This window comes from Sceloporus occidentalis, unplaced genomic scaffold (assembly GCF_023333645.1).
Source record: "Sceloporus occidentalis isolate IW3139 unplaced genomic scaffold, rSceOcc1.0.p SCAF_242, whole genome shotgun sequence".
Classification (NCBI taxonomy): Eukaryota; Metazoa; Chordata; class Lepidosauria; order Squamata; family Phrynosomatidae; genus Sceloporus; species Sceloporus occidentalis.
In genome coordinates, this window is record NW_028317222.1 from 92,282 (window position 1) to 117,121 (window position 24,840).

At 40.8% G+C, this 24,840-nt stretch overlaps 1 protein-coding gene across 1 annotated transcript; it reads right to left on the bottom strand.

The window, feature by feature from the left end:
* Positions 1-749: 749 nt before the first annotated feature.
* LOC149276283 (olfactory receptor 5J3-like) lies at positions 750-21,261 on the bottom strand. Its single transcript, XM_089503693.1, has 2 exons — positions 21,169-21,261; positions 750-1,685 (listed from the first exon to the last, which is right to left on the bottom strand). The coding sequence occupies exons 1-2, from the start codon at positions 21,259-21,261 to the stop codon at positions 750-752; spliced, it is 1,029 nt and encodes a 342-aa protein (XP_089359819.1).
* Between the last annotated feature and the right edge of the window lie 3,579 nt (positions 21,262-24,840).

Consider the following 24,840-nt stretch of genomic DNA (forward strand, 5'->3'; position numbering starts at 1 on the left):
TCATAGTCATAGTTGAGGTCTGATTATAAGACGACCCCGATTATAAGACGAGGGGTATTTTTCAGAGCATTTGCTCTGGAAAAAACCTTGTCTTATAATCGAGCAAATACGGTATTTATTACTGAGTGACAATGGAAATCAACAAGAACCAGCATATATTAAAATAGTGTCTTTACCCATTATGGAAACAAAAAAAACAAACAAATAAATAAATAGTTAAAAATTCCATAGCAAGGGTGAAACCGAGACAAATCTGAGGAACGTACATACACACACTCTTACACTCACTGATGGTACGAGGGATAACCAGACAATTGAAACATTTTGTTTATTGTGAAAATGATACATGTGAGTAATGAGTTACAATGGTTTTTATGGCTGGTATACTGATTAACTTTTACATGGAAACATAGAATTTGACCACAGATCGGCCCCATTCGGCTCATCTAGTCTATGTTTTTTTTGCACTTAATCAGTCTCTGGACTCTTCTTCTCATGAGTGTTTAAATCCCCTCACTGTATTATCCTCTACCACTTCTGCTGGGAGGTGGTTCCACCTATCTACCAACCTCTCAGTAAGAAAAACGTTCTTACGTTAAACTAAGCCTCTGACTCTCTAATGTTAGATTATGGCCTCTTGCCATAATATATTCCCATTTTATATTTACCTGTTTGAAAGACATGAAAACAGTTGACCTGTGAGACTGGGTGACAGCTACTGGCTGAAAATAACCAAAGATAACCATTTTTTATATTTTTCTCTTAATTCTCCTTAACATAAACTTCATTACTGCCCCTCGGATCTCCTCGTTCCTCAGACTGTATATGATGGGGTTCAGTAATGGGGTCACCATGGTGTAAAGTGCAGAAACCAGCTTTTGTAACCCATCTTCTTGAGATGGAACCAGGTAGTTAAATATCAATGTCCCGTAATATATACAGACCACGGTGAGGTGGGAGCTGCAGGTGGAGAAGGCTTTCTGTCTCCCGGTGCTGGAGGAGATCCGGAGGATGGCGAGGAAAATACGGATGTAAGTAACCATAATAAAAACGAATGGGAAGAACGTTAAGGGAATTGCTAAAACTATGATGACTACTTCACTCGCTGATTTAGCAGAACAAGAGATTTTGAGAAGAGGAACCAAGTCGCAGAAAAAATGGTTGATAATATTTGACCCACAAAATGTCATTTGGCTCAGGATAACAATGTGCGGCAATGAGAAAATCATTCCAGATATCCAAGACAAAAGGACAAGGTGAACACAAAGTTTGAGGTCCATGATGGAGGAGTAACGCAACGGGTTACAGATGGCCAAGTATCGGTCGTAGGACATCACGGTGAGGAGTAGAAACTCAGTTATGGTAGATATCTGAAAGAAATAAAATTGGGTGAAGCAGCCGGACAGGTACACCATGCTTCCTTCTTTTAGTGTGATATGGAGCATTTGGGGCACAATGGTCGTGGAGAGCAGGATGTCATTGAACGACAAATGACTAAGAAAGAAGTACATGGGCAAGTGGATGTGTTGGGATGTGGACACCAAGACGATAATAATGGCGTTGGCAGATAAAATCAAAATGTAGTTTATAAGAAACAGAACAAATAACAATATCTTTACATTGTGAATGTTTTCATATCCCAAAATCCAGAATCCATTGACCGTCGTCTTGTTATAAACCGGTTCCTTCGTACATGCAAGAAAAAAAAATATTTTTAATACATACGGCAGATATAAATTTAGGTATAAGGTATCAGATCATCCAAAGGGTCTGGTTCCGGACAATTCTATCCTCCTTACGATATCCATGAGGAGCTCTAATACCATTATCCAATGGAAGTCAATAGAAGACTAAACAGCAAGACATCAGCGGTTAGAATGGGGGACACTATTATTCCTCATTATGTCATCAGCAACTAATATCCCAATAGTTATCGATCTATACAATTTTCTTTCACAACTCTATGCTGCTTTATCATACGGAAGCTAAGATGGCGGTTTCCATGGTATACACATAAAACGGGTTTCTAATATACATGGACCGCTTATTTTAATCCGTGAACTGTTTGGGCAAGAACAAATACCATTAGTTTTAGAACATTGCTTATTTCTATCTTTTTCTTATTTATTTATTTTTTTACAAATTAGTAATTAAATATTTCCTGAAGAAAAAAATATTTGAGAAGATGCATGAAAAACAAAATCTCACAATGTTTAATTTCCCCAGCCATCAACATTTCTCAATTAAAAAAAGAAAAATTGATCAAAGACGTCTGTTGACGATACAAGATCGTATTTCTTTAACATTTGGTGGTATTCTATAAAAAAATAACATTAGTAAATACATTGTATTTTAGTAAAGAAGTACTTCGAAAAAACATATAAACATATTATTTTTAAAATAACAAAAACGATATAATGTAACTGAATTTCTAAAGAAAAATAGCAAATATGTAATGTCTGATTTGTGTTTAAGCACTGTAGCAAAGGCTGCTTACAAGATAAATTACCATTTCTTTCAGGTTCTCCTGATATCTTTGTCCCGGTGAGAATTTTCCAAGAATTGATTTTGCGATTTGCTTCTTTTTTTGTAAAAATGAAGATTCATTTTAATTATTCAACGAGAACACCGCTGAACAGAGTGTGTGCCTAGACTGTAAATACTGAGCTGTTTATATCTATGAACAAGAACCCCTAGAGAGGCCCTAACCTTTAGGAAGACGGAATATCAACTAATTATCTGCAAGGGATTTTACTTAATTTAAGTCATCATGTTTGTTTTTTTCTTATGACAATGTAACAATTGTTACATGGAAAATTCCATTTTTTTTCTAGTAGTAAATTATTCGGAAGTACATATGAGGACATGCAAGTTGAATTGCATGTCCTCATCTGAAACTCGCAAAATTTCACTCTCAAAACATTACTCCACCAATACATTTAAATAAACAAATATAAAAATGGTAAATTATATAGAAATGGTTCTTCCCAGGCAGCAGAAACATCTTTTCGTCATTCTGATATCCTGTGACGTTTCCACTAGACAGTCACATAAATGTCCTTCCTTGCCGTGACTTGTAAATGAGTAATGTCTGATTGAGCTGTGCCTCCTCTCCAACTCTTTTGAACACCTAGAGGACTTTGTGTCACAGGTCTTTGATAGATAGAAGCTTTTGTTTTTAAGCAGTAGCATGTTGAGTTGGCAAGCATAGTTGCCTTCTAAGCAGTTTGCTTCCCAGACTGGCCTTTCTGGGAACACTTGTAAAAATAGCCTAAGGTTTTAACACAAAGGTGTCTCCATCAAGCTGCCATCAGATTCTGTGTTCCTTTAAAAAAAGATGGAGGACCCGAGGACCCCATTTTAACCAAGAGGGAGATTAGCCAACCTCCTTCTTCACTCCTCCATACTCATATCCCCTCAGAAGGGTGAGAAGGTTAAAATGTATAAAATTGCCCTAATAAAAGCCATACAATATACCACCTACAGGAAGCCCTTAGATGAGATCCTTGCCCCCACGCCATACCCACTAGAGTAAGCAGGTTAAAAAATGTAAGACATCGATTGATGGATGAAAGGTTACTTCTCTAACCTCCCAAGGCTGGGAATGAGGAGTGATGGTTTTCTTAATAAGCGGGCAAGGAAACCAATAAAAGGTTTCATTTTATTCACTTCCATTAAAATTCTCTTTCACACACTCTAACCAAGAAAAGAAGAGAACCCCTTCCCTTATAGCCAGCTTTAGGCATCCAGGTGCTAATTATTTTTCCTTTCTCTCCTTTTCTGTTTGGTTATCATAATCGCTAGAACTGATTATGCGGCCCTGCCCCCCATCCCCTTAGAAGGGCTGCAATCAGAAATTGTGGGGCTATTACAGAACAAGCAGGCTGTTTGGGGACACTTAAAAGCTTTTAGTGGCAAAGATAGCATAGACAATCTGTTTTGAGGGGCACTGAAAAGTGGTTTGGGAACACAAATTATACAGATAATAGAATTGGGGAGTAGGCCGCATCCCCACATCGTGGAGACTAAGTGCCAACACCTTTATGCTGGCAGGGGGCGTGTCCTGAGGCTGATGGTGTGGCTCCAGTGGATGTCATAAAGCAAGTACTTACCCCAGCCATCGTTCCCACGCTGACATCTCTGCTCCTTCCCGGCTTACTGACACAGCAGCAAGCAGGGCCTCTCCAGCTACACTCCCACGCAGCTGCAGCCGGAGGTTAACAGGAGGGAGGGGGCGCTCGCTCCGTTGCCAGGGAGACGCGTCTCTCTCTAGCTGCCGGCAGAATCCAGTGAGACGCAGGACACGCTCCACCGTTGCCATAGCAACACGTTTCAAATACTGACGTCATTTTGGCGCCAAATTCGAACGTATTTAGACGCTTCAGTCCCAGTATCCTTTGCTGAAGTATCAGTTGAAGTTGGATTCCTATACCGAAGCGTTCTCTGTGTTTTGACCCTTTGTGTACCAGACCCTATTCTCGCTTACTGACCATTATCTATTTGCTGCCTGCCTCTGACCCCCTGCTTGTTTTTTGACTCTGCCTCCGCTCGTGCCCTATTGTACCTCGCCTGGATTTGTGTCCTGTGTGTATTGGAGTTTTTTGCTATTAGGAACCTTTCACTTACCAGCTCACTTCCGGATAGTGACAGTATACTTCAGCCATTACTATGGTTCCTGCAGGACTCCAAGCCACACTTTCAGATATGAACGACAAGATGGAGAAGCTGGCCCAAATGATGATGGACATGCAAGCTCAATATGGAAATCTTCATAATGAAGTAGCTGACCTCAAAAACCAAGTTGCTGCTCCTATTAACCCTTCTCCACCACCTGCTCCCTCCGTTGCAGCTCCAGAGTTAGGACCGTCGTTTGAACCCCAAGTTCCTTTACCAACCAAATTCTCCGGAGACCGAAAGACTTTCCGTGCATTTATTACTAATTGCGAACTCATTTTTTCTGTTAAACCACGTACTTATAATTCTGACTCCGTGAAGATTCGTTCAATGATTTTGTTAATGGAGGGTGAACCTGCAAGTTGGGCACATCGTTTATTATCTTCAAATGATCCTGTTATTCATAATTACACCTCCTTTATTGCTACTTTGTCCTCACTATACGATGACCCACACCTCCACTCCTCGGCATGTTCAGCTATCCGTACCTTATCGCAAGGCCGCCGTCCAGTGGAGGAGTACATTACCGAGTTCCGATGCCTCGTTGCAGATACTAAATGGAACGATTACGCCCTTGCTGACCAATTTCGCCTGGGTCTTTCGGATGCTGTTCGTGACGAATTGGCTCATGGCCAAGTTCCCGATTCACTTGAACCTCTGATGGCTTTGGCTCTTTCTATTGATCGGAGATTGCGAGAACGTAGGGCCGAGAAACAACGTCCCTGGACTCCCTCATGGAGAACATCTATGCCTCGTTCACAGGATCCTACTCCTACACCCTCACCTCTATCGGAGGTGGAACCTATGCAGATCGGGCTAGCCAGATCTTCTCTGTCCGTTCAGGAAAAGAACAGACGTAGGGACAATAATTTATGTTTATATTGTGGAGCGGATTCCCATCTCCTGTCGGCCTGCCCTATCTGTCCTAAATCACCTAGAGGTGAGTCCAGAAACAGATCCTATTGTATTTCGTCCATACTTCTGGAGACCGCTACTCACCTATCTGTTCCTCTGCGTTTACAGTGGGGATCTCATCAACTTCATCTCCAAGCCATCATCGATTCCGGGGCAAGCAGCAATATAATTGATAAAGAATACCTCGCCAAACAGAAGATCCCTACCTCTTCTAAGAAACATGAGGTATTTATCCAGACCATTGATGGCTCACCCGTGTCTTCCGGACCAGTGCATTTAGAAACTGTCCCACTCACCTGTTCTATAGGGAATAGGCATACAGAGAGAATAACCTTTGATGTCATCAATTCCCCTTTATTTCCATTAATCTTGGGCCTGCCCTGGCTCAAGCAACATGATCCCGTCATTCATTGGACTACAGGACAAGTAACATTTTCCTCTCCGTTCTGCATCCGCCATTGTCTCAGTACTGCACATATTTCTCTTCAAACGTCCCCTACTGTATCCAGAACCTCCATACCGGGTTTGCCTTCATGCTATATGGAATTCCAGGACGTGTTTGATGAGAAGGGAGTTGAATGTCTTCCGCCACACCGTTCATACGACTGTCCTATAGACCTCATACCTGGATCTAAAATTCCTTACGGCCGTATATATCCCTTGTCGGAATCAGAACTGAAAGTACTACGAGATTACCTCGACGAACACCTAGCCAAGGGTTTTATTCGTCCATCCACCTCTCCGGCCGGGGCAGGAATATTCTTTGTAGGAAAGAAGGATGGGGGTTTACGGCCCTGCGTGGACTACAGAGAACTAAACGCTATAACCATAAAAAATCGATACCCTCTTCCTCTCATCCCGGAATTATTCGAACGTTTAAAGCAAGCCGCTATTTTCACTAAACTAGATCTACGAGGAGCATATAACCTTGTGCGTATTAAAGACGGTCATGAGTGGAAGACTGCATTTCGTACTCGTTATGGACACTTCGAATACTTAGTGATGCCCTATGGACTATGTAATGCTCCAGCTACCTTTCAAAACTTTGTCAACGATATTTTCCGGGATTTATTAGATACTTTCATGGTTGTCTATCTTGATGATATATTGATCTTTTCCGCTACCCTCCAAGAGCACCGCAGCCATGTACACCAGGTTCTTTCACGTCTTCGTGCCCACCGTTTGTTCGCCAAAATAGAAAAATGCAAGTTTGAAACTAATAATATAGACTTCTTGGGATTTCACATTTCATCCAAAGGCATCGAAATGGACAAAACTAAAGTGAAGGCCATTGAACAGTGGCCACAGCCTCAATCACGTAAAGATGTGCAACGATTCCTTGGATTTGCTAATTTCTATAGGCGTTTCATTCATAATTTTTCCAGAGTCGTCCTTCCTCTCACAACCCTAACATCCAAAAATACCAAGTTTTTATGGAGCACAAAGGCCGAGGAGGCTTTCGCCACGCTTAAACAAAGATTTACCTCTGCTCCTATACTGGTACATCCCAATTCTGATCTGCCTTTTATTTTGGAGGTAGACGCCTCTACAGTAGCGGTGGGGGCTATCCTTTCTCAAAGACAAGGACCTAAAAATCTACTTCACCCTATAGCATTTTTCTCTCGCAAACTCTCACCGGCTGAGAAGAATTACGACATAGGCGATCGTGAGTTGCTATCAATAAAGTGTGCACTAGAGGAATGGAGACATCATCTCGAGGGGTCTCGACATCCGTTTGTTATCTTTACCGACCACCGCAATCTGGAATATCTTCAACGAGCCAAGAGACTACGACCTCGTCAGGCGCGCTGGTCTCTTTTTTTTACAAGATTCAATTTTCACATAACTTACAGACCAGGAAGTAAAAATGGCAAGGCTGACGCTTTATCTCGCCAATACGTCAATGAACAGGATGACCCCAACACCACCCAACCAATAATTCCCCCGAGACATTTTTTGGTCACCAAGAAAGATTTTATTAGCTCCCTGAGGGACTACTTCAAATTCAGAGTTCATCGTCCTACAGTTCAACCGTTGCAGAGGAAAGGAGGACTCTTTTACCATCAAAATAAATTGATAATACCTCCACCTTTTGTGACCGACGCTCTCCGCATCTGCCATGACGCCCCGTTGGCAGGGCATCCAGGGATCTCAGGAACGCTCAGTTTGCTTCGCCGTCGCTTCTGGTGGCCTAACATGGCAATGAATGCAAAAGACTATGTGAACTCATGCCAAGTTTGTGCAAGGAACAAGACCTCACACCAATGCCCTCCGGGATTGTTACAAATTATTCCCACTCCCCAATCGCCATGGTCCTCCGTATCAATGGACTTTATAGTGGAATTACCTTTATCTAACGGATATAATACCATCATGGTTGTTGTAGACAGACTGACCAAAATGGCGCATTTCATACCACTGAAACACCTCCCATCAGCAACTGAGACAGCTGACATGTTCATAAGAGAGATTGTTCGCTTACATGGAGTTCCTCTTCAAATACTGACTGACCGGGGTTCTCAGTTCACTTCAAAATTCTGGAGGTCATTTTGTAAAGGGTTGAAGATTGAACCAGCCCTATCTTCTGGTTATCACCCTCAAACTAATGGTCAGACGGAGCGAATAAATCAAAGTCTAGAACAATATATTCGTTGTTTCACATCTTACCTCCAATCGGACTGGTCCTCTTTGCTACCTATGGCAGAATTTGCACACAATAACATTAAGAACTCATCAACACAAGAAACCCCGTTCTTTCTGCTATACGGTTATCATCCTCCTGACCTACCTATATCCATAACCCCAGTAATGGTGCCAGAGGCGGCGAAAAGACTGCGAATAATACATAAAGCATTACGTATGGCAAAACAAAATCTGACGATTGCTCAACAACGATATAAGGGTCAAGCGGATAAACATAGACGTACTGGCCCTGACTATCAACCCGGGGATAAAGTATGGTTATCTACTCGAAATATGAAACTAGCCATACCCTCTTTAAAGTTGGGACCCCGATTTATTGGTCCATATACCATCACTCACCGTATTAACCCAGTCACTTATCGACTTGCGTTACCGCCATCTGTCAAAATCCATCCGGTTTTCCACACCTCTCTGCTCAAACCAGTTATTGCCAATAGACTGGCCACACGGTCTTCCTTACCTCCTCCTCCTGTCATTGTTGAAGGTTATCCTGAATATATCGTTCAAGACATTTTGGATTCCCGTCTTAGGGGAGGCCGTTTGTATTATTTAGTGGATTGGGAGGGTTACGGACCTGCTGACCGTTCCTGGGAACCGGCCTCTTTAGTTCACTCACCTGTCTTGGTTCGTCGGTTTCACAGGAGTTACCCCTCTAAACCTGGTCCTATCGGTTCCCGGAGGTTACCGTTCGGGAGGGGGTACTGTCATAAAGCAAGTACTTACCCCAGCCATCGTTCCCACGCTGACATCTCTGCTCCTTCCCGGCTTACTGACACAGCAGCAAGCAGGGCCTCTCCAGCTACACTCCCACGCAGCTGCAGCCGGAGGTTAACAGGAGGGAGGGGGCGCTCGCTCCGTTGCCAGGGAGACGCGTCTCTCTCTAGCTGCCGGCAGAATCCAGTGAGACGCAGGACACGCTCCACCGTTGCCATAGCAACACGTTTCAAATACTGACGTCATTTTGGCGCCAAATTCGAACGTATTTAGACGCTTCAGTCCCAGTATCCTTTGCTGAAGTATCAGTTGAAGTTGGATTCCTATACCGAAGCGTTCTCTGTGTTTTGACCCTTTGTGTACCAGACCCTATTCTCGCTTACTGACCATTATCTATTTGCTGCCTGCCTCTGACCCCCTGCTTGTTTTTTGACTCTGCCTCCGCTCGTGCCCTATTGTACCTCGCCTGGATTTGTGTCCTGTGTGTATTGGAGTTTTTTGCTATTAGGAACCTTTCACTTACCAGCTCACTTCCGGATAGTGACAGTGGAAGAGGACAGACCAAAGGCGGGGACGAGCAGTAACAGACAGAACTCTGAAAAAAAAGAAAGGTAAGGTCCTATTGGGAGAGGAGTGTCTCTAGGGTTTGGGGAGGAGCCATGACTTGGAAGACTATTTATCTCCTATCCCTGACCTTGGCCTCCTATATCTGGACTTGTTGCTTAGCTCCTGCCCCACACCCCAGCTTCCTGTATGGTATTGCCTTTCTTTGCTACCTGCTTCTGCTCTGGGGATTACACCTTTGCTGTTTTACCATTCCCTGGTGTTTGCATCTACTTCTTATTGCCAGTGTATCAGGTGTCTCGCTGTGCTGTGGTCCCATTGCCATCTCCTGACAGGGACATAGATAGTATAAACAAGCTGTTTGGGGGCACAGGTGCACAGACAAGCTGTTTGTGAACAAAGATGGCACAGACAAGTTGTTTGGGGGACCTATAAACTAGAGATGAAAATGGCACAAACAAGCTGTTTTGGGAACTAAGGTGGCCCAAGGTGTTTGAGAGTGTTGACAAGCTGGGGCACAGGCAAACTGTTTGGACACAGATACGGTATAGACAAGCTGTTTGGGGGCACAGATGGCACAGACAAGGTGTTTGTGGACAAATATGGCACAGACAAGCAGTTTTCGGGAACTGAAAAGCTGTTTGAGAACAAGGATGGCCCAAGATGTTTGAGAGCATTTACAAGCTGGGGCACAGACAAACTGTTTGGGGGCACATATGGCACATACAAGCTTTTTGGGGCACAGACAAGCTGTTTGGGGAAAGGATGGTAAAGACAAGCTGTTTTGGGGCAAGAAAAATGACACAAACAAGCTGTTTGGAGCAAAGATGACAAAGCCACAGTGTTTGAGGACAATGATGGCACAGACGAGCAATTTGGTAACCAAGAGGGCACAGATTAGCTACTTGGGGGCATATACAAACTATTTGGGGGCAAACATGGCACACACAAGCTTTTTGGGGGCAAAGATGGCCCATACAAGCTGTTTGGGGACAAAGATGGCAAATATGCCACATTAGGATTAGAGAATCAATTCTTCTATTACCAGACATAAGCAATTTCAAATAATGAACCCCTTTATTACCAGACATGAGACGTTTTAGAGAATTAACAGCTCTATTATCAGAAATTAAACACATATCACACATACACACACAGTGGGTTTCTGACATGGTGTTAGCTGCATCTTACACTGAACTCTGTGTAAAGGAGGGACATAGCCAATCAGGGTTGAAAAGTTTCTCTTGATTGTCTGAGACCTCTTTCACTCATTCCAGGACTGAGGTTGCCCGCCAAGACCTCCCTCTTCCACCCCTCTAATTGGAGGTCCAGTAGTATTGCCACCAAGCTTTTTTTTTTTTTCCAAAGACAGCCTGGCCCCTTACAACTGTAATGATGGTGGCCCTGCCCCTGAGAGGGAATGTGGGGTACATATGGCATTATACTCCTATATGTATATTCTTTCACCCTCCACCAAGCTCATGGTGAGAAATATGTAGGATAATCATCTTCCCCCTTGGTTGATAAGAGGTCCCAGGGACCTTGTTTTTTTAGAAAATTCAACTCTTGTGCAGTTTTCTCCTTTAGTGAATAGACCATAAATTACCCTCAAAATGCATGCACAAATGTATGCACAGTCAATGCCCCACACGTGAATCTAAGCCCTTGCTTACATCAGAGCCTTGTCTTTTCCTTTTTTTTCAGCTTCTACTGACTGCAACAAATGAATCCTCTTTCCTCTGGTCATTGTTTTCTCATATTTTTAAGTTTTTTTATTTTATTTAATATTTCAAGTAGAATCGAGCTCACATTGAATTATATTTTTCAAAATATCCTTTGTTTTGATACAATACCATGAAGATTTATTTGGAAAACAAAATTTTTATTCTCCCTGGAATTTTCTGTGTGATACTCGTCCCTTAGTGTTTTTGTACAGATATGATGTCATGCTTCCCTGCACAGTATAAAGGCCTCTGAAGCAATTATTGTCTGTTTATTGCTCTGAAATCCTGCTACTGAAACAGTGCGAGGTCTTACAGAAATTATTATTTCCAACTATCTCAATTTTATCAACACGATTATGAAGTCCTTTATTTCTTCCTCTTATACAGCGATATTTCAGGAAACACCAGACTGGTAAGATTACCTTTTTTTATCTTTTAAATGTGATGGTAGAAAGTTAATAGACTGACAAATAACTCTATTTTTAATTCACATCTGTAATATTCTTCCCAAATTTATTTGTATTGTTGGGTTTTCTTTTTACCATAAAAAGCCCTTTAAATTCCTTCCATCCCATTTTCATCTCATTTTATACAATTTAAACTACAGATAGATAGATAGATAGATCGATCATCTGTTCCTTAGCAGGTCTAAAACTTAGGTAAATACAATCTCAGATGAACAACACATGACACATTACACCATGTCATGATTTATTTAAAAAAATAAAGCCAAAATGGAGAAGCCATGTGTGAAAAACGTGCATCTTATGATTCAATAGCTTGTAGAACCACTTTTAGAAGCAATAACCTGAAGTAATTGTTTTCTGTATGACTTTATCATTGTGGAGTAATTTTGGCCCATTCTTCTTTCCAACTTTGCTTCAGTTCAACTTTGCTTGAGGTTTGTGGGGATTAGTTTATGCACAGCTCTCTTAAGGTCCAGCAACAGTATTTCAATCGGGGGAGGTCTGGACTTTGACTGGGCCATTGCAACACTTAGATTATTTTCTTTTCAGCCATTCTGTTGTAGATTTACTTCTGTGCTTGGGATCATTGTCATGTGGCATGACCCAATCAAATAAAAAAGGATTCCCCTCAAACTTTATGACCGAACCAGGGGTTGATATGTGTGCTCCTCTTTTGCTTTACTTTGTGTAGGGTGGAGGGTTAATAATGTGCCCTATATGAGGCATATTCACCGTTAATACCCCTCCTCATCCACTCTGATATGAACTGGCATTGAGTGGTTAAAAAAATAAACCATGTGCAGCATAATACATTGTATTATAGAGACTAAACCTGCTAGAAAGTATTAAGAAGGCAAAAAAAATATAAGAAATGGATTGAAATAATATACAATGCATGTTAATGTACATAATATAGATTGACTAAGAATTTTCCTTTTTTTTAAATAATATATGTTTTTTATTGCAGGATCTGTATAATGTGTGGATATTTCTCATGTCTCTGAGTGAAATTTTTGGTTCATCATTTTTTATTTTTAAAACTCGGTGGAGCAAAGTCAACATCATAACTTGAGGATGACCTGTTTGTTAAGATTTTTTCCTGATGATAAAGTATTAAAATGCTTGTAAACATCATATTTATATTAAAAAACACAATAAGCTACAGACCTCCTCACGCAATTTTAATTTTTGTATTTAGTTTGTGTCGTTTTGCACAAAATATGACCAGGCTGCAGAAATACCAGGAAGAAAAGCCTCGACTGCAGAGACGAGTATTTTTGTACAATCAGATCAGATCTAATATCTCATCGGCTCTTTTATTTGTAAATATGTCTGAAGTCAATGCGACTAAAGTGGTGGAGATTCTGCTGTTGGGTTTTCAAAATCCACACATTTTAAGCTCTGTTCTATTTGTTCTGTTCCTTGTGATCTACATCTTGACGTTAGTCTGGAACCTGCTGATTATTATATTGGTGGCCAAGTTTCAGGCTCTTCAATCTCCCATGTATTTCTTCCTCACTCAGTTATCGGTGTGCGATATCCTTATAAGCACAGTTATAGTTCCCAAAATGCTTCATGTTGTGATTCATGGAGGAAGCAGAATATCTATTACCGGCTGCATCACTCAGTTTTACTTTTTTGTTATTTCAGAAACTGCAGAGTTTTTCCTTCTCATAGTGATGTCCTATGACCGGTATTTGGCCATTTGCCATCCTCTACGTTACACCTCCATCATGGGGCTTCGGCTCTATTTCCAACTCATTATACTTTCCTGGGTTTCAGCATGGATAATAACATTTATTATTGCGCCTCAAGTTTCTGCTTTACAGTTCTGTGGGCATGTCATTGACCATTATTTCTGTGATCTTCTTCCCCTCCTAGAGCTCTCATGTACAAAGCATACACTTGTTGAACTCATTGATTTTGTCTTAAACATACCCTTTATAGCTGTCCCTTTCTGCTTTATAATTTTCACATATGTTTCCATTTTTATCACCATCCTTGGAATCTCCACCAGCACCGGGAGACAGAAAGCCTTCTCTGCCTGCAGCTCCCATCTGACTGTAGTGTGTGTCTACTATGGGACTGTAATTATGGTCTACATGGCTCCTTCCCAAGGTGGATCATTTAATATAAATAAATTATTGTCTCTTCCATATACAGTGCTATGCCCATTTTTTAATCCAATTATATACAGTCTTAGGAATGAGGAAATAAAAATACATTTCAAGAAACTATTTTGGGTCGCCGAAGAAGGATTTAGGAAATAGACCGGAAAATGATTGTTCTGTCAAACTATTTTTCCATTTCTAAAGACTTCAAACTTGCTTTAGTACCATGGGTTTCCCTTATTCAAGATAGACCATAGAATACTCATGTTCCCCTTACTGTATTAATCTCTACCACGTTTGTTTAAGATAGTTTCGTTTTCTGACCCTATGGAGAAGGCCTTCTTGGCAATTGTCTTGGCAAGACTCTAAAATATATTTCTGTTTGATAAATACATAACACACAAGAGTGAGGTACATTTGAAAGAAGGAGAAATGTTGAGAAGTGGTAGAAATGAATAGTGCAAGAGAATCATGAATCAGATTCCTAAATAAGGATGGATGTTGCCATCAAATTCTTTGTTTCGTTGTCCATATTTTGATTCCCACAAACAACTATTTTCTCACTCTCTCTGTACCTTCTTAGACAACTGCTCCCGTGTCTCAGTGTTTCTGTCACTTCAATGGAGGGAAGAGGTTGGCCTTGTGGGGCTCAGTTCTGTTGCGGAAGTACTCTGAAGAGCGTTGAAGAGGAGAGAAGAATGGAGATAAAAAAAGAGGAGACATGGAAGTGGTGGTCAGCCCCTAGAGTGACCCCAAGAGAGCGTATGAGAGTTAGGAAAGAACCAACAAATCTAAAATGAAACCCAGAGGTCATCATTTTCATTTGTTTCATTGGTGGTTCCAAATTAGGTAACATATCAGCCCAGATTGTGCCTATTTTTAGGTAGGGGCCTGTAGCTGCAGCTCCACCAGCCCCTAAACTAATCCAGCACTGAAAATATGAGAGTGCATTCATCAGAATTCTTGAAACCAGGTACAACATATTATTTATGGCTCCATCACATATCCTAGGAAATACAATCTTGAGGCCTGCACTGAAATGGATAAATAAATGAACCAGATATTCAATCCTTTCAAATAAAAATTTTAGCTCACTTGCAGGGGACTTTTCCCGGGCTTAGGAGCCATTTTTTTTTGGTCAGCTTATCTGGTTGCGTGTCCCTCCCTCCCCTTAGTTTTGTGGTGTTCGTCACAGTCTGTGAGGTGGCGGCAGCTTGCCAGGTATCCAGGGGGTTAATGTGGTGGTAAGTGAATGGTTGGTAACATCTGGTGGGAGGTTCTTGGCTGTCAGTGCTGGGAACCTCAGGTCAGGGTGGGGGCATCTCGGTATGTCCCTTCCTTAAGTGGTATTTGGTTATGGTACCCGGATTACTTGGCAAGCTTGGTGCGTTCATTGTGTTTATTGTATATATTTACATGTTGGTGTTTTGAGTCATTGTCCTTGTTAAAGCACCGATGTTTATTGTTTCAGGTTTTGGCGTAATAAATAAAACTGGCTGCGGCCTTTTCTTATCCATATTCAATGGTGTGTGGTGTCATTATTGGGGTTAATGGGGGGGGGCAAGTCTAGCCCAGAAGTTGAGGCTACAACAGTCATTATATTTTTCAAAATATCATTTTTGTATACACTGCCCCGGAGATTTCTTTTTAATAAAATAGTTCAGACACACAGGGATGTGCGATCTAACTATTACTGTACTGGGGCTTTACTCCTTGGAATTTTCTGTGTGATGGGAGAGGACGTCACTGGGTGCTCCGTCATACTGCCCTGAGTTCAAGTTAGGGAAAAATGATGGCGCTTTTGGTGACGTCTTGTTGGAGTGTTTGATGGAGGAAAGACACCAATCTTTAGGGGGGGCAATATTTCCCAACCCCCTACCAGCTACACAGAACGCTGCATAGACAGGGACCCTTGGGTAGTCCTGCAGGGTGCCCGTGATGCAAGTGGCTTTGACATGTGGAGAGAAGCAAGTAAGTTGAAAAGTGGGGTAAACATATATATATAGGGCCTAGGGAATATTTCCTTTGTTTTTTTAGCTTCATTTTTACATGCAACCATTTCTGCTGGGACCGAGTGACATATAAGGGGGTATAAGGCATATCTGGGGGGCAGATGTGCATAACAGGGGGGGGCAGGTTGGCAAATAAAAGGAAATAAAAAACAAAAATGCATTTTTCTCAATCATAGTTTTTATTAAATATGAAAAAATAGTTTACATGTAAATTAATATTTAGTCTTATATTCAGGCTTTTCCTTTGTTTCCTAAATTAATATTCAATTTTTTTTGGGGGGGGTGTCTTATAATCAAACAAATATGGTAAGTTAAAGGAGAAAATGTAAATAAGCGATAATTACACAAAAGAGTTACATAATTAAGGATGATAGAGTTATATAGACAAGGATAAGATCCAGCTCAATAAATACCTATCCTTTTTTACAGAGGATAGTGAAGGTAAATTACAAAAGAGAAGTAGTGAGACATAAACACATTACAAAAGGGTGTAAAAGTACAACATTTGGGATGTAAAATCTAGAAATTCCCTTATCTGAGGCACGGCTCCTCAGCTGTCCACCCTCACCCCATCGCTGTTGCTGGTCAGAAAGCTGGGTCCGCCTATAGAGGAATGTTTATAATGTTTAACTTCCCCATCCCCCGAACAGGGGACGGGGAGAGATGCGCTATATAGGGCAATAAACCTCCAAGTTTCTTTGATTACCCTCCACCCTACTATTGAAAAGCCGGAGAGGGCAATCCGCAGGTTATCTTTTTTGTATTTTATACATGAAGCAAGGGTTAATGTTTTGTGAATTTCCCAATGAACTTGCATGCCCTCTCCCGTAATTTAAAAAAATAAAGTTGCTTGTGAATGGAATTTAGTTCAGTTAGTTAGTTGAGCAGGGGCTGATGTGGGCAGGGTTTACTTAACCCTTCTTGGTTGATTTCATTATCCCTGCCCCACCATGGATAGCTTATTATTATTTATTTTCCTCATTTTTTGGGGGGGGGCGGGTGTATGAGTGATATTGCAGTGGGCAATGGTTTAAGTTCTTTTGCGTCTTAAGTGAGGATAAATGGGATTTTATTTAAGTCACATGTCCTGACTGAAGAACCCTCAATCTTCGGGCCAGGCCCCCCACCCAATCTACCATTAACTCAATAAACGACAGAGACATGAAACTTGGGTTAAAGGGCCACAGACCTTTTTATTTATTAACACAATCATTGCCACGCATCCTTAGGCCTGACACCTTGTTGCGTTAACACCAAACTGAACACATGAATAAAATCGGTAAACATAAAACCATGAAGCCTTCCAGGCAAACTAGGAACCACCACACAGGGATGGACATACCAAGATGCTCAAACTCTAAGCTGACTACAAAATGTCCCTATCTCGTGTCACAACCCCTTAAACAAATACCCTCTAAACCCCAACCCTTAATCTACCTAGACTGGGGCTAAAGCCTGGCCCTACTCGGGAACCCGGTCAGGGCCCACTCTGCTGGCCACCGCGGGCACCATTACATGTCCTCTCTGTTACCTCTCATTGAAATTCAATGTCACAATGTCACATACAACAAAAGGTTACATACAACAAAAGGCTGTAGTTAACCATTGCAATGCCAGACACATCTATACTGAAACAAATATATCTGGGTTCTGTGGATCTCAAGCTACTTCTGCTAAAGTTATTTCTGCTGAAATCACTTCTTCATTACAAAAAATGCACCATTAACATATATCCACGTAACTGTATTTTACATAATAATTTATTAACTTTTCACCTACAAATAGTGTTTTAGACCCAGCTAAATTAACAGCACACAGTTAGGTTTCTACCCTATTGACAGTTCCTGAAAGTAACTGCGCCACCTACTGTTGGGGGAGTAATATTGCATCTAAACTGCTCTAAATATATGGGTAGACAACAGCCAACACTAAGATAATTCTCAAACACACCGAAAAAGTGGTAATTTTCATCATATTTTTACATGACCTTTATTGTACACCTCTGTCCTCTAAACAAAAATCTAGTAGATATGGTCAAATGACTGAAAAAAATATTTTTTATTTTTTCAATACCTAAAAATCTCTTTTTTCTTTAACTAATTGCCTTACTAAGTACAGATAAGCCAGAACTGATCAGATTTTTTTTTTTTTCCTAACAGTCTTACTTAGTTCTAATTTGAAAATGATTTATATAATTAATATTCTGAAGTCTAAAAATGATCCACTGGGATGTGTGGTCCCCTCATTCACTCAGGCTGCTTTCTTGGGATTCTATGTGTAATACCCATCCCCAGTGGTCTTATACAGGGATGGTGTCATGTGTTCCGCACAGTATAAAGATCTCTGAAGAAGTTATTAACTTCAATGTACTTCTGATTTCCAATTTTGCCGTGAATTTATCAAAACCTTTATGGGGTCTCCTATTTAAACTATCTGGTGCTACAACAGTCTGGTGAGTTTACTAGATTTCAATCTTTTAAATCTGATGGTAAAATTCTAATTTTCAGCATCCTAGACCAATGAAAAGAAATCTCCATTTATTAATAACACCGCTCTATAATTCTTCTTGATCCTTCTAGGTTTCCCAAATATACAATTTTAAATTCTATCAAAAATAAGAAGTAGTTTTGATACATAGATCGATATAGGAATAATTTATTGTATTGATATTTTTGCTCAAGGAATGTCATTTTTTTTACCATACTTGAGCATTTTAAATTTGAATTCATAATGCGTTATTTATATAATTTAAGACCAGCATATTGAAAAGGAACCAAGCTAAAAGACATCTTCTTTTGGCTCCTAAAATTGGAACTGCTGGCTATAACGCATTGTAAAAATATTCGTAATTCTATAGTTATTTTACTGATCTGCATGTAATTTTGTAATTCTTGCACATGGAAGTGTTAAAAAATTGATTCAGCCATCTTAATTCAGATATTTTTATAAAAGTGGACACACATGAGAGCTTCCATTTCTCGTCTAGGAGTCCAACAATTATGTAAATTGGGTAAAGAAAAATGTAGATAATGTGTAAAGGAATTTGCATTTTGCTCTTTAAAATGTGTTTTGTTGATGAAAATCGAACACAAAGTATTAAAAATTAAAATAGGAATCATTGTAAAGAAAGGCATGTCCACATCACACGAAAAACATAATAAAATAAGGAAAATATTCTTTTTCATTGCTTCATCAAATGGTTTTAAGATATGATCGATGATGGCATCAACTAAAACTCATCATCCATGACCTTACTGATGCCACCAAACAAGACAGCACTCATCCGAGGTCAACTGAAGGCAGTTGGGTCTCTTCTTCACCATTGGCCATTTCAATGTGCTTGGGCAATCGAGGTGAGTTTGCACTAATGACGTATGTCTGGATATAAAACAAGGTACACGTTGCAATAAAAATGTGATGATATGAGATAAGCGGGAATGATTTGTGTTGGCTAATACATTTTGGCGCTACGCTTTGCAGGTTATACATGAAGACTTATGACTTCTGATCTCAAGATCCTTAGACAAGTTGTGAAAAACTAAAAGCACCAGCGCAACCTGAGGAAAACCCAGTTGTGGATTATTGAAGATATATATTTTTTTGATGAAGTGGCATCATCTACACGTAACAGCCTCCTGGTAGAAGCGGTCGAGGCTAATACGGTGAAGGCATGTAACCATGCACTACTAAGGCTTAAAAAATGGACAGACTAGATGGGCCGAATGGTCCTTACCTGCCGGTAAATTCTATATTTCTATGTTTTAATCTCTACTTGTAACAACTCCTTAGTGGTGGTAATAGAGGGTAGTGATTACCGAGTAGAAAACTTGTCCTTAAAAAAAAGCTCTTCCATGTCCTCTGGTTTTAAGACTTAGCTAACTAAATGCATCAATAGAAACATTGTTCCTGATAGCGCTGAATGTCCAAACGAAAATAATTCTCTAATCGAGTAAAATATGAACCTTTAGAGGAGATAATAAAAACGACCGATACACTATGGGTTTTTATTCTCATTCTAGAAGGTCCAATAAAAAGTAGGTCAAACGCTAACTTTATTAGATACATTTGTTTTGTTTTTCAGATCAAATATTTGGTTTAGTTTTTTTTCTTGTTTGTATAGTGTGTTTAAAATGAATCAGACAAAGGTAATGGAGATTGTACTGTTGGGTTTTCAAAATGTTTTTACTTTAAACTTTGTTCTGTTTGTTCTGTTTCTGGTGATCTACATCTTGACGTTGGTTGGGAACCTGCTGATTATTATTTTGGTGGCAAATATTCAGACTCTTAGGTCTCCCATGTACATTTTCCTCACTCAATTATCATTGTGTGATATCCTTCTATCTGCAACAATGGTCCCCAACATGCTCCATGTTATAATTAATGGAGGAAGCACAATATCTGTTACTGGCTGCATCTCTCAGTTTTATGTCTTCGGTGCTTCACTAAGCACAGAGAGTTTCCTTCTCACGGTGATGTCCTACGACCGGTATTTGGCCATTTGCCGCCCGCTGCATTACACGTCCATCATGAGTTTTAGGCTCTGTTTCCAACTCATTTTCTCCTCCTGGCTTTTAGCATCTATAATAACATTGATAATTACCCCCCTTGTTTCTTCCTTACAGTTCTGTGGTCATGTCATTGACCATTATTTCTGTGATCTTGCTCCCCTTCTTGAGCTGTCATGTACAAAGCATACCGTTGCTGAACTTGTAGATTTTGTATTAGCCGTACCCCTTGCAACCATCCCTTTGTTCTTTATTATTTTCACATATATTTCTATTTTTGTCGCCATCCTTGGAATTTCCTCCAGCGCTGGGAGACAGAAAGCCTTCTCCACCTGCAGCTCTCACCTGACTGTAGTGTGTGCCTTCTATGGGGCATTAATAACAGTTTACATTGCCCCCTCCAAAGGGCAATCATATAATATCAATAAGGTAGCATCTCTTTTATATACTTTGTTCAACCCATTTTTTAATCCAATTATATATAGCCTTAGGAACGAGGTTATCAAAATACATTTGAAAAAACTTATTCTTGATTGCCTAAGAATAATTTAGAATAAAGCCTACAAAATGAATGTTTATGTAACCCAATATGTCTGTCTGTCTATTAAATATATTAAACGTGTGCAAATGGGCAATAAAGTTTTGGATTAATTATTTGGTTTGTTTTTGGACAAAAATCTATGTTTTTAAAAAAAATTGGAAACAAAATATCTTGTCCAACGCCCACATTCACTCTCACTCCCTCACTTATTCTCTCACACTCTCATTTATTATCTTACGCTCTCTGAATGCCTCCATTCTTCCTCTTCATCTTCCTGTTCTTCGCTCTTCTGTCTTCCATCTTCTTTCATCATCTGCATCTCCGCTGACATGACCTCCTAGGAAACTTCTGCAAAAATGATGGAGCTTCCAGTGACAAACTCCAATCAAGGGAGAGAAAGTCACCAGAAGCTCTGCCTTTTTTATGGAAGCTCGTCAGAAGGTCATGTTCTACGGAGTGTGAGAGAGTGTAAATGAGTATCCCTGCTCCATGGTCTCCCCGCTCCAAGAGTTAAAGGTTCGTACGAGCGACTCTATTGGTCGTTCGTATGGACCTTTAACTCTTGGAGTGGGGTGACCAGTGGTCTCCTCTGGCCAAGTTATGGGACCAGGATTTTAGAAGTCTGTACGAGCGACTCACTGCCGGCAACCAATAGAGTCACTCGTACAGACCTTTAACTCTTGAAGCAGGGAAACCAATGGTCTCCCCAGGCCAAGTCCCCCATCAGGCGCTAAAGGGCCGTGCGAGTGACTCTATTGGTCACCTGCAGAGGCCTCCTCTGGCATCAACCAATTGGCTCGCACGGCCCTTTAACTCCTGGTGGTAGAACTTGGCCTGGGGAGATGATGGTCTCCCCGCTCTAAGAGTTAAAGGTCCCTACGAGCGACTCTATTGGTCGTTTGTATGGACCTTTAACTCTTGGAGCGGGAAGATCAGTGGTCAGGAGTTGCAGCGGTCGCTTGCAGGGGGCGCGTCTGCCATCAACCAATAAAATACTTGCACTTCATTGGTTGATGGCAGAGGAGGCCGCTGCCAGCAGCCAATAGAGTTGCTCGTACAGACCTTTAAATTCCTAGAGCCAAAGCTGCTGTGTAGTGCGTACCATGTTAACCCATATTAACCCCTTCTACAAAAAACGAACACGAAGAATGTACACGAATATTCACCCGAACCGAACACAGGAATGGACGAATATTCGTGGAATATGAAGATTTCCCCACGAAGACGAACACAAAGACGAACACAAAGAACACGAAGAGTTGGCCGGCACCCAAGTCTTATATATATAAATTCCAAAAGAGGTTGCCGGCACTCATGGGACTTGTTTTTAAATAATTTCACGGAACTCCATATTCCAAGTCAACGTTTCAGTCTCTTTATTTAAAGACTTTCATCAGGACATCATATATATATATACACATTTGGTGTGGATTTAAGTATAATGCCTTATTCAACATGACGTGTGATGTTGGAATTGTTGGCCATATCTGAATATATGAAGAAATAAAATCTTGAAGAGTATATTTGACTCCTTTGGTTACTGGGGAGTTTGTTAATTGTCCGTAACTTTTCTATCATTGCAGTAGAAGACATAGGTTGGTTCAATGGATTGTATAATAGCGTTATTTGAATGAAACCGTGTAAATGAAAAATAAATGTTTCCCCATTGGTAAGGTCCTTTGTTGCTACTGTTCTGGCTTACCAAACCAAAGCTCTTTTCACTAAATGACTGTTGGTTATTAAGTGGTTAACCTAGAGGGGGCAAGTAGCTCAAGAAATCATTTGGAAGATAAGACAGATTTTTAAATAAAAGCTATGATTGAGAAAAATATTTTGTTTTTCTTTCCTTTTATTTTCCAACCTGCCCCCCCAGTTATGCACATCTGCCCCCAGGCTTGCCACTCTGCCCCCAGAAATGCCTTATACCCCCTATATGCCACCGTGCCCCATGATATGTCTTTTAACCCTCTAAATGCCACTGTGCCCCATGATATGCCTTTTAACCCTCTATATACCACTGTACCCCATGATATGCCTTTTGACCCCCTGTGTGCCACTCTGCCTCCAGAAATGCCTTATACCCCTATATGCCACTCTGGCACTTAGGGGGTTAAAAGGCATATTATGGGGCAGAGTGGCATATAGGGAGGTATAAGGCATTTCTGGAGGCAGAGTGGCATTAAGGGGGTTAAAAGGCATTTCATAGAGCACTTTGCCTACAGAAATGCCTTATGCCCCCCATTTAACACCCCCCCAAACTCACCGGTGTGTTGTCTGGGCAGCGTGTAGATGTCTATGTGATTCCCCGACTGTCAGAGAGAATTCCCCGCACCAGTGCGGGGAACTCTGATCTCTGACAGCCGGCTACACACCGGGGAGTCAGAAGCACCGGTAAGTTTGGGGGGGGGGCATAAGACACGAGGATCCAGGTCCCCTGCAGTGCTGCGGGGCATCTGGATCTTCGTCTCATAGTCAGACCTATTTGAGGTCTGATTATAAGACGACCCCTTATGTAACGTTGCACGAGGAGTTAAAGGTCCGTGCGAGCGACTCTATTGGTTGATGCCAGAGGAGGCTCCTGCAGGTGACTAATAGAGTCGCTAGCACGGACCTTTAACACCTGACAGCGAACCTACAGATTTCTGCTCCCGTTAACCCCTGCAATGCTGCGTAGATAAGGTAGGCTAGCTGGGGAAGGGACCAGGGAGATTAGTAAACGAAGACAAACACAAAGATTCTTCGTGTTGTGTGTCTTCGTCTTTGTGTACGTTTTGCCACCGCCATGTTCGTTTCTTCAGTATTCGAAGTGAACAACACCCTTCGTGTACGTTTTTATGTTCGCCCGAATACGAATAAACAAGTCTAGTAAAAATTCATAAAAACAACACATAAATTCACTCAAACTCAATATGATTGTGACAGCATGCAAATGTAAATTTTGTAAGTTCAGAAGTGGCCTGACCTCAACTGGATGTTAAATAACATGGTTGTTGAAATATACAATCCCCTTTCCTTTAGTCTAATAAATAACCCTATGGAAGACACAAACCCCAGGTAGTGCATCCCTTTCACTCTCACTTACATTTCTGATGGGTTGAGTGGAGGGTTATAATCAAGAATCAGCTTTTGGGCACATCATTGCCTTGCTGGCCCCCAACACCTTGTCCACTAGGGTGAGGGGCCTCAAATATCAGAAAGCCCCTTTAGATGGACATGGAACCCATCCTATGAAGCCCCTCTATCCCCACCATGTTTAATAAGAAAGAAAACAAAAACAAAATGCCACACCTCTGATTAATTTAAATCTCCCAAAATTCTAAATAAATGGGATTCTTTCACTAAAAAGAAAGCTGGTAGTTGAGTTGAGTTTGCAGTAGAGTCAAGCTGTGGCGACTCTAGAAACAATATATAGGGGGGGCACACAAGATACCACAGTCAAACTGGGGGGGCATTAATAATTTCCACCATTAAATCATACCACTGAAAAAACACACACACACACATATATATATATATATTGCCAAAAGTAATGTGCTATGGAATGATACTTTTGTTATTGGACAATACAATACTTGGTCATTCAACATGGGAAGCCTGAAGCCACAATTTAGTACGACTAATCCTTGAAATCCTTTAAACAACACAATACCTTAACTTTTCCACTAAATGATTTCAGGGCCTAATATTAGTCCCTGCTGCCGATATATATATATAAATATATATATAAATATTAGACCCTGCTGCCGATAGCAGGTATAGATCAACACATTAACAAACAAACCCAGCTTTGCATGTATAGATCAATTGAAATTCACTTGTGATCTCAGCACTGAAGGTATATATCAAATAAACAGAATCAGACTGTATCCTGTATTTGCAGGTATACAATAATAATATATGAAATGTAGCA